Source organism: Phyllostomus hastatus, unplaced genomic scaffold (assembly GCF_019186645.2).
Source record: "Phyllostomus hastatus isolate PE091 unplaced genomic scaffold, TTU_PhHast_1.1 phas_contig_2163, whole genome shotgun sequence".
Classification (NCBI taxonomy): domain Eukaryota; kingdom Metazoa; phylum Chordata; class Mammalia; order Chiroptera; family Phyllostomidae; genus Phyllostomus; species Phyllostomus hastatus.
In genome coordinates, this window is record NW_025333745.1 from 7,195 (window position 1) to 17,632 (window position 10,438).

General features: G+C 45.9%; 1 gene segment (V, D, J or C); it reads left to right on the plus strand.

Moving 5' to 3' along the window:
- Positions 1 to 1,443: 1,443 nt before the first annotated feature.
- Positions 1,444 to 1,938, plus strand: LOC123817866 (the record flags this gene model as incomplete). The annotated part of the segment is given in 2 exon segments: positions 1,444 to 1,550; positions 1,625 to 1,938. Coding segments are annotated over 2 exon segments (360 nt in total), but the record flags the coding sequence as incomplete, so codon positions are not given.
- Positions 1,939 to 10,438: the final 8,500 nt, after the last annotated feature.

Genomic DNA, 10,438 nt, shown 5'->3' on the forward strand with positions numbered 1-10,438 from the left:
AGCAAGAAAAATATAAATAGAGACATTAAAATTAAGAACAAGCTGACAGTCACCAGAGGGGAGGTGGGAGGAGATAATAGGGGGGAGGGTTTTCAGGAACAAACATAAAGGACACATGGACAAAACCAATGGGGTGGAAGCAGGAGAGGGAGGTGGGGGCGGCTGGGGTTAGGGGAGAAGTGGGGGCTAAATGCAGACAAGTGTACTTGAACAACAATAACATAATTAAAAAGTAAATAAACAAACAGACCTAAATCACTCAGTGCAGTGAGGAGGGCACTGGGGTGCTGGTGTGTGACCTGTCCCAGGTGTGGCATATCAGGCCTGCAGCAGGTGTCCCTTGTCTAACCAGAGGTGAGGTCTCACAGAGACCATTTTGCCTCCAAGGTGGGTAATGCAGTTATATCAGTGGTGAAAATATCTAACAGAGCTGGTGTCCTTTTATGGAGTTCACATATCAATTTGTCACTCAGTCCCAAATCTGCTTTTCAGACAGAAGTACAGAAAGGGAGGCCACATCATCCACATCCCAGCATAAGGAGGACAGAGCTGTGCTTTCCTCTCTACAGTAGTTACTGACATGACCTCAGGCAGTGCCCTGCAAGTGAGGGACCCTGTGTCTTAGGAGGGCAGCTCTCAGAAGGAGGCTGTATTAAGGGGCCTTCCAGGTAGGGGCTGCATTAGGGGGCCTGGTTCCTGGGCAGGGAACATGAGTTTGTCCCCTGTGCTCAGCATTCACTCTGCATCTCTATTGACAACTGCCATGAAGGGGCCCCACCTCAGAGTCACAAAGTCCCTGGTGTGTCACATGAAGGGCAACAGGATGTGTGAGTGTGGACAGCAGATTGGGTGACAGGCATCATCTACCTGAGAGCTGAGGACCTGGCACTGAGAGTCTGTGTTCCAGGCACTGAGGAAGGTGTATGTCCCTCACGTTCACCCCCACTGTATGGGTCTTTAGACTGAGGGTGTCCTTGCAGAGACTTGCCTGTGGATGAGAAAGGAGAGGGATTGGGGCTGCCACCACTTCAAACGTGCCAGGGGTGACTGCCATGTGGCAGACAGTGGGCCTTGTAGGATGCTGGTACAGACCAGTGTCATCAAACTGTGTAGCTCAAACCCACCACTAGGTGACACTATCACCACTGCAGTTCTCCCTCAGGACATCCCCTGAGTGGTTTTGTTGGCAACCTGCCCTCAAGAACCTTAAATATCCGATTTTGTACCCCAGTGTAGTGTGTCTATCAGTATTCATGGAGAAAGAACTGGAATATTCAGACCTGCAGAGTGCCTCTCAGTCCAGGAACAGGCATCCTTGTCCACCTGATGCCCCACCAGCATCAAAGACAGGGAGGAGGAGCCTTGCTGACAGTTCAGACATGACCACAGGGGAAAGACATGCAAATGTTGCCCCTCCCCAAGTCATGAAAACCAGCTCATCTCCTGCACCTGCAGAGCCCTGTGAGGAGCCTTCCCGTGTGAGTCCATCCCCAGTGTCCACACCATGGGGTCTGCACTCCTCTGGGCTTCCCTCCTCATCGCTGTCAAAGGTGTGTCCCTTTGCATCAGAATCAGCTGAGACTGCTCCTCAGGGGCTGTTCTCAGTCTGTTTCTCTGTTTGCAGGTGCCCTGTGCGAGGTTCAGCTGGTGGAGTCTGGGGGAGGCTTGGTGCAGCCTGGAGGGTCTCTCAGCCTGTCCTGCAAAGCCTCTGGATTCACCTTCACTGACTACAGCATGAACTGGGTCCGCCAGGCTCCAGGGAAGGGGCTGGAGTGGGTGGCAGGAGTTAGTCAACCATCTGGAAAAAATCAGTGGTATGCTCCATCAGTTCAGGGAAGATTCACCATCTCCAGAGACAACCCTACCAACACAGTCTCTCTTAAAATGACCAACCTGAAAACTGAAGACACGGCCGTGTATTACTGTACTAGAGACACAGTGAGGGGAAGTCAGGGTGAGCCCAGGCATAAACCTCCTTGAAAAAGACAAGAGGGCTGGGCTGCAGGGGATGCTCTGGACGCCAGGGGGCGCTCAGTGCACAGCGAGCACAGGGATCAACTTCAGAGCAGCTGGTGCAACAGTTTAAGGGCTTATTTCCTGCCAGGTGTGGGATTAACTCTCCGCACAGCAGTTTTCCCCTGGGAGCCCCCCTCCCTTCATACTTCTGTGCTGACCTCTCCATTATCTGAGTTACAGAGGCGTGTTGTCATCAGAGGAAAACATCTCACATGCTCCTAAGTCAGAGCGTCACATGCATCTGCTTACTCCTTCCCTAATGAATCACACAACCTGAACTACACCAGCTGAATCCAACTAGAGGCTTTATTGGGCCCAGGAGTGCAGTGACCCCACGTAGCTCAGAGTCCAAGATTGTCAGTAGAAGGACACAGGTATGCTGGACAACGGGCAGCAGAGGTGTATGAACCCAACACCAAGGACACTAACTTTCTGGTGATGGTCGCTGACTTGACTCCATGCCCATGATACCAACAACAGTGGACATCATGTGTAGGTAGTGGGTCCCCCACTATTCCTTGGTGTGGATGTCTGGGGTGTCTCCCAAACAGAGGGACTATAGAAAAGTGTGTCACTTCATTGAGGAGTCTGTTGAGAGCAGGGCAGACTTTTCAGTGAGTCAGGAATGATTGGATCATGTCAGGTAAGAAGTGGCTCAGGTTTTATTGTTCATCCCTGAGAAAAATCGAGGAGGGTCCTGCTCACAGGAGGGGTTTGTGTGGTTTCAATATCCTACCAGCAGCAAACTAGGCAGAATCCCCACTTTCACTACCACGTGTCTGCAGGAGCAGAGAGAGGGGCGAATCATAACACGTCAGCATCGCACCTCAAACACTAGAGCCTGACTGCTTTTCCTCCGAATACCTAGGAAGCATGAGTGAGAACACAGAGCTACTGACCATTATGGGTGGAAAACAAATTTAGTTCATAGAAAATGAGAATAATGGTTAGATGTAAGCAATAAGGGGGAATAATGATAACGCATATGGATGCCTTAGTTCAATTTCTAGGGTGGAACCTGTTTAGCCTGCAGGGCCTTCAGCTTGTTCTGAAGGACTTGCTTCATTTTCTGCTTCCAAAGGTGAGAAGCTTCCACAGGATAATGCACATCCTCAGTTTGGGGAGGTCTGTTGGAGTTACTTCCAACTGGGTGGGACCATGATTTGCTTCCTTTGTTGTTGCTATGGGTTGCTCTTTTTGTCACTCAAAAACTTTCATATTAAAACCCAGGGACCATGTCATCATGTTAGAAGGTGGGGCTTTGGGACAAGTGTGGGTGCTAGAGTGGAGCTCTCTTGAACAGGTTTAAGATTTTTATAACAGGGGACTGAGGAAGCACCCTTGCCCCATCCACCCACTGAGATTATAGTGAACAGCCATTACAAAAGTGTTTGTATCAGTCACCAAAAGCTGCTAGCATTTGTTCCTGGATTTTCACATCTACATCTCTGAGAAATAAATTTCTGTTGTTGCTACTTTGTTACAGCACCCAGAATGGATTAGTGTTGTAGTGTAACATGACCACAAGGGCTGCCTCCCTGCGGTTTCACTGCCATATTTTGTGAAAAGTAGAGCATGAGTGTCATTCCAGTGATGCTCAAGGGTAAGTTTTCTCAGTTGTTTTCTTCCACAGGCAAAATTTCCTGGCTGAAGGTCATGGGAGGCTCCTAAACAGATGCACCAGGAAGGCATCATTAGAAGTGGCTATACTCCATGAACAATTTTATTATTTATCAGATCAGCATGGAACAAAATCCAGGTCCCAATGGAGGTAAAGCCCATAAATACATGGTCCTCCCAGTCAATACATCACAGGGCCATGGCTGATGTGATCTTGAAGGCATCACATTAACCTTACTTAGAAGGAGCTTTGGCAAATAGGTTCAATGTTCACTTAGGTTTTATCAGTTTAACTAATCATGTCAGTTTTCAATCTTCCCAGAGACTGTGTGTAATAATGATGCATGGCATTTGGATCATAGCAGCACCTTACAGGATAATGAGTGCTGTGCTGTGTGCTCATCGGGCTTTTGATGTGACAGTCAGTAAGCCATTGGGGGAGGGTGGAGGATGAACCCAGAGGGTGACGACAGTGGTTAAAATGCTCCACACATGTTTGTTCCTCCTTCCCACTCTCTTTCTCCACAGTGATGGACTCGCAGTGCACAGATGTAGAAATTAGCAACAACAATAACTCTGCAGCACGCAGACTCACCAGTCTCTTATAAAACTCCCACTGACACAACAAGGATGCTTGTCCCTCTCAGTGGAGTCCGGAGCCTCACCTATGCACTTCATTTTTGTGTCCCTAAGGGGAGGAGCACATGGAAATGGGGTGCTCCATGTGCTGATAAACCCAGCCTGGCCACCGTTCCTGCACCTCTAAGAGGGCAGCCCCCTCCCACCAGGTCTCTGCAGTTTACAGTCCCTGCAGCAGTTAACCCAGAGGAAGCATCATGAAGGTTCAGCTGGGCATTGCTCTGACTATTTTACATGGTGACGCTATGAAGAAAGTCAGTCTTGAGTGTGTGTCCACTCCTAACAAGAGTCTGTTTTCTGCAGGTGTGTGATGTGAGGTGCAGCTGTTGGAGTCTGGGGGCACCTGAGACAGGCTTCCTGTCTCTGAAACTCTCCTGTAAAGGTTGTTGATTGTTGATTCAGTTTCAGTGACTTATATAACCTGCATCCACCAGCTTCCAGGAAACAGACTGGAGTGGGTAGGTTATATTAGAAGCAAAGTACACAGACACACAACAGAATGTGCTGCATCTGTGAAAGGCAGATTCACCATCTCAAGAGATGATTCCAAATGCACTGCCTATCTGCCAATGAACAGCCTGAGAGCTGAGTACATTGTCATGCATTCCTGTAAGAAGACATTGTGAGGGGAACTCACTGTAATCCCAGAGAAAACCTCCCCGTAGTAAGGCCTACGGTCCCCAGGGGGAGCTGAGCACCCCTGAACACAGGGACAACCACTGGATCAGTTGCAGGAGGAGGTTTTGACTGGTTTCCTGTTTGGTTTCTTTTTCCTGTTACAGTTTCCTTCAGATAATCTCTCTGGATTCTCTGTTCATTCTCATTTAGAAATATCTGTTGCAAAGCCAGACAGCCTTCCCTCATGAACAAAAGATAGTCTTTCCCATAACACTTGTGACCAACTGCAATGAATAGTCAACAATTCTGACCTCCTTTAGCTTAGTTTAACCAGAAACTCTGATGGACACAATAGTGTGGAATGGTCTCACACCGCTCACTGTCCAAGCCGGCCAGCAACAGGACACGGGCGTGCTGGACAGGGGTCACCAGAGGTGTATGACCCCAATGACAGGGAACAAAGATGTCTGATGGTGACAGCCATTGAGTTGGCATCATGCTCACAGAACCAGGCATAGGTGACACCACACAGAGGCAGAGGGACCAACCAAGCTTGGTGTGGATGCCCAGGCTGATGACAAACACTCATCAAAGGGACATGGAATGTGTATCACATACATATTTGACATCTGTGAGAACAACAATGAAAACCCCTCAGCAAAGTAAATGTGATTTGATAGAGTCAGGAAAAGAGATAGGCTCAGGGAATTTATTTTCTTTGGCGGGGGGCAGGAAAATCAGCCTACAGCGACTCCTGTGTTTTCAGTTTCCCAGTGGTATGTAAAAAGGAGACCCAGACTCTCCCATCATATTTCCTGTGTGGGGCATATGGAGAAGAGTCAGAAATGAGACCTATTTGACAGCAGTGAAACATAAAATGATATGATGTCTGGCTACCTATTTCACTTAGCAAACATAAAAAAAAATGAGCAAAATGAGATAAAGGTCATCAGGTGTAAAAAAAAACATACCTACAAACAATGAAAATGATGATTATAGGAAAGCAATTGATGTTGATGATGATGATGATGATGGTGATGTTTATGCTGAAGTTTATGATGGTTATTTTGATGATGATGGTGATGGAGATAATGTTCATGGTGATGATGATGATGATGATGATCCTGCAGCCAGGGGTTTCCTCTCCTTCCTACATGTGTTGAGAGGTTTTATAAATGGAGCCCGCAGGATCATGAAGCTTGTGTGAGTCATGATGTTACCAGATGAGTAATGTTCTGAGAGCTGTCCAACTCCTCATTCCCTGGCCCTGTGACATTGTGACCACATACAACAGAGACACTGTGAAATGTGAATGTGGGTAACAAGGAAGTCCCTTTCAAGTCATATGCAATGGCATGTTCCTTGTTTCTATTGATCTCTAACTAACTTCAGAACCCTTAACATTTATATTTCTAACAATCTCACCTTTTCTAAGATGATATAATCTCTTGCTTCCATGCCCTGGTGTTCCTTTTTAATGAAAATCTTCACTAAGAAGACTTTATACCCACATATCTAGTAAAATGTGTTCATGAAAATAAGGCTTATTTCTGACTTCCAACCTAGATGGAGATATAGGTATATACACGGTTTATCCTCACAGAACAAAAAGAAGGACAACAACAATTTTAAAACAAACAAACAAACAAACAAGAACTGCCAGAAAATTGAACTGTATGGAAGTCCAACAACCAAGGACTTAAAGAGGAAACATTCATCCAGTCCGGTGGAAGGGCAGAGACAGGCAGCTGGGGTGGAGAGGACCTTAGGTAAGGCAGTGCCTGGAGGACCAGGGCAGGCAAAACAGTGGCTCATACCACCGGGCAAAGTGGCCACTGGTGGAGTGAGCAGTCCCACATTTGGTGCAGATAAACCAAGAAGAACAACTGGGGAGTGAGACAACCCAAACCACCCATGGTTCTAGCATGCAGAAATAAACCCTCAAAACCTGACTGAAAAAACCTGTGAGGGTCCCGGTAGAGGAAGAAGCTACCAGCCTCACAGGAGAGTTTGTCTGAGAGACCTACAGGGGCCTAGAATGTACACAAACACACCCACCAGGGAATCAGCACCATAATGGGCCACTTTGCTTGTGGGTAGTGGTGACAGTGACTGGAAGCTGGCTGAGAGCCCAGAAGAAGGCATTGGTCGCATTTGGACCCCTCTCCCACATACAGTAGTACGAGGTAGGAAATGCCGTTGCCCCGTCCTTTGAAATATCTAAGACCCCACCCCTTACTATGAAACAAGTGAGCTGAGGCCAAAAAAAATGGCCCAAATGAAAGAATAGATCAAAGCTTCAGAAAAAAAATACAATTAAGCAATGAAGAGAGAGTCAACCTATCAAATGCACAGTTGAAAATACTGGTAATCAGGATGGTCACAGAAATGGTTGACTATGGTCACAAAATGGAGGAAAAAGTAAAGGTTATGAGAAGTTAACTAAAGGAAAATGTACAGGAAATCAACAATGAGGGGAAGGAAACCAGGCTTCAACTGGACAATCTGGAACAAAAGGAAGACATAAACATCCAGCCAGAACAGAATGAAGAAACAAGAATTCAAATATGTGAAGGGACACAGAGGAATCTACGAGACAACTTTAAATGTTCCAACATTGAATCATAGGGGTGCCAGAAGAAGAAGACCAAGATATTAAAAAATGATTTAAAAAAAATAATGAAGGAGAACTCAGCATTAAGTTACCCAAGAGTAAAGAGAAATAAACTTAAAAACAGAAAGAGAAAAGTAGAGTGTTACCTACAAAGGAGGATCCATAAGACTGTCAGCTGATTTCTCAAAAGAAACTTTGCAGGCAAGAAGAGGTTGGAAAGCAGTATTCAAAGTTGTGAAAGACAAGGGTGTACATCCAAGATGACTCTATCCAGCAAAGCTATCATTTAGAGTGGAAGGGCAGATAAAGTGCTTCTCAGATAAGGTCAAGTTAAAGGAGTTCATCATCGTCAAGCCCTTATTATATGCAATTTAAAGGGACTTATCTAAGGAAAAGAAGATAAAAAACTATGAACAGTAAAATGATAACAAATTCACACAAAAACTGAAACTTAAAGAATGGAAACAAAAGCTAATTAAATGGCTATAAACGGAACGGTATCACAAAAATGGAATTCACATGGAGGGTTATCAGTGGGGTAGGGGAGAGGGATAATTGGGGAAAAGTACAGATATTAAGATGCATAAATGGTTGGTGCAAAATAAATTGGGAGAAATTACAAAAGGTGTAGGAAAGAGACAAGCGAAAAAACTTAAAAGTACAACCCATGGACATTGTTTAAGTTGGGGAATGCTGAAGGGGTGGGGTCGCAGGGTGGAGGGGGGGAAATGGCAAAAATTGGGAGAACTGTAATAGCATAATGAAAAAAATCTACATAAAGAAAAAAATCAGGATGTTCTACCTGCCTGTGTTGAGAGGGCAATACTCAAATCAGAGACACCAACAATTAAGAAACAAGATATTGAGAATGACTATCCTTTATTTCTGACATTTCTGTGAAGGTGTGACATTTACTTATATAAAATTATATTATCGATTTTGGTAATTATGGATATATTAGAGTTTTGGGATTCATAAACTGTCCACACAAATGTTAATCCTTCTTAAATCTGATTGAAAGGTGCATGAAAACTTAAAGGTGTCACCCACTCACCCAGTCCACCACTTCTTATGCTCAGAAAGGTGAGGATGTCTATTGATCCATTTCCATTGCGTCTAATAAACCTGGTGATCCCCTATCTCTGACACACATGCTGAGTGAGTTCAAAAGAAGAGATGCCCCCACACAGGTTCCAGAATGACCAAAGCGCCTGACCTCAATCCCTCTCCACTTATACAGGAAAGGTTGCTCTACATGTGAATTTCAATTCCAGCTACAGGATGCCCTGGGTGGTAAGGGACTCACAGCTCTCTTCTGACATGGCAATGAATTTCTGGGGAAGACAGAACTGTGGTCAATGGTCTAGAAAAAGATAAGATTGCTGGGTCTCCTCCTGTGCCAGGTCACAGCCCCCCGACATGAGTGTGGCAGACGTCAGACCCAAGTCTATGGGATTGAGAAGTGTGTACCTGAATGACAGAGACTGATGCCCCTTATCCCCAGGTGTCCTGTCCCAGGTGCAGCTGCAGTAGTCAGACCCAGGCACCAGCATTAACTACTAAATCTGGAGACATCTGTCCACTGGGAAGAGACTGGAGTGGATGGGGTACTGGGCAGGGAGCACAAGGTATAACCCAACTTTCAGGAGCCACATTTCCATCACTGCTGATATGTCTAGGAACCAGTTATCCCTGCAGCTGAGGTCTGAGATCACCAAGGGCACGACTGTTTTTTTTTATGGAGCTAGAGACACAGTGAGTGGAAGTCAGTGTGAGCCCTGCATTTCTATAGTAGGCTGGGGTTCCCTCTTCATCTGCCATCTGCTTCTGCATCTTCTCCAGAGTTGGGATTGGGACACTGACAGGACAGGCAACTCAGCATCAAATGTAATTTCCAAGGGCTCACCAGTTCTCAGACCAGTGGTCAGTCCTGATGGAGAAAAAAGGCCCAGTGGCATTGATCATTGATCACGACAACCTAGAAAAAAGCACCTGTGGCTACAGAAACTGTGCAAACTTGGAGGGATTCCCACTCGAAGTAGTTTCAGATGTTGGGTAGAATGATGCCCACACGTTAAGGGAACAGATGGAGTGCAGTTCTGACATGATTGAGGTCTTGTGAGGTCCAGACAGGCCTCTCTGGTGCGGGCGAAGTGGCTTCTGAGAACCAGGGCAGTATCTTGGCTCAGGATTTGTTGTCACAGAGTGACAGCTGGTGAATATTCTCATATTGGGCAGGGACTTGGGTGTATTGATTGTTCCACCAGGGAAAAAGAAGCTATGATTCAGGCTTTCTAATCAGCATGTCCAGATGAGGGCACACCTGGATAAAGAGGGTGATGCTTTAAAACTTCCAGGTGTGCAGCATCAAAACCTAGGATCAGCCACTCAATCCACTTAACACTTGTGGTAATAAGGGAATAGGAATGTGTCATGCATTGTGGGGAATAGCAACCTGGGGTTGTAAGGAGATAAGAACAGACCAGGGATTTGACAGGGGTCTGTTCGGATAGTTTGAGTGACTGTTTCCACTCTGAGATTTTTCTCATTGTATCAAAGGTCGAGGGTCAGCTGCCTCCTTCCATTTATTGCAGTTTCTGGGGGGTCTGAGAGTCCTGAGTTAGACATCCTGCCATGAAGCTCTTCTCAAAGGTCTGGAGTTCACATTTGCTCCGTGAGCTGTGAAGTGTGAACACAGGGAATGATCTGGAGTTTTACTTTGTTCTTTGTTGTTAACACACTTGATAAGCTCTTACCTGTGAGGTTCATCAGCCATTTCCCCTGATTCCTCATTCAACAGATAAGCCTCCTAGTGGTAGATTATGACGGTGCTTTTGAGGATGATGTGGGTGAAGGTTGTCTGAGTTTGTTGAGATAGTGGGATAGGTGGGTCATGTGACAGTTAATTTTGGCCCATTTGATAGAAATGGG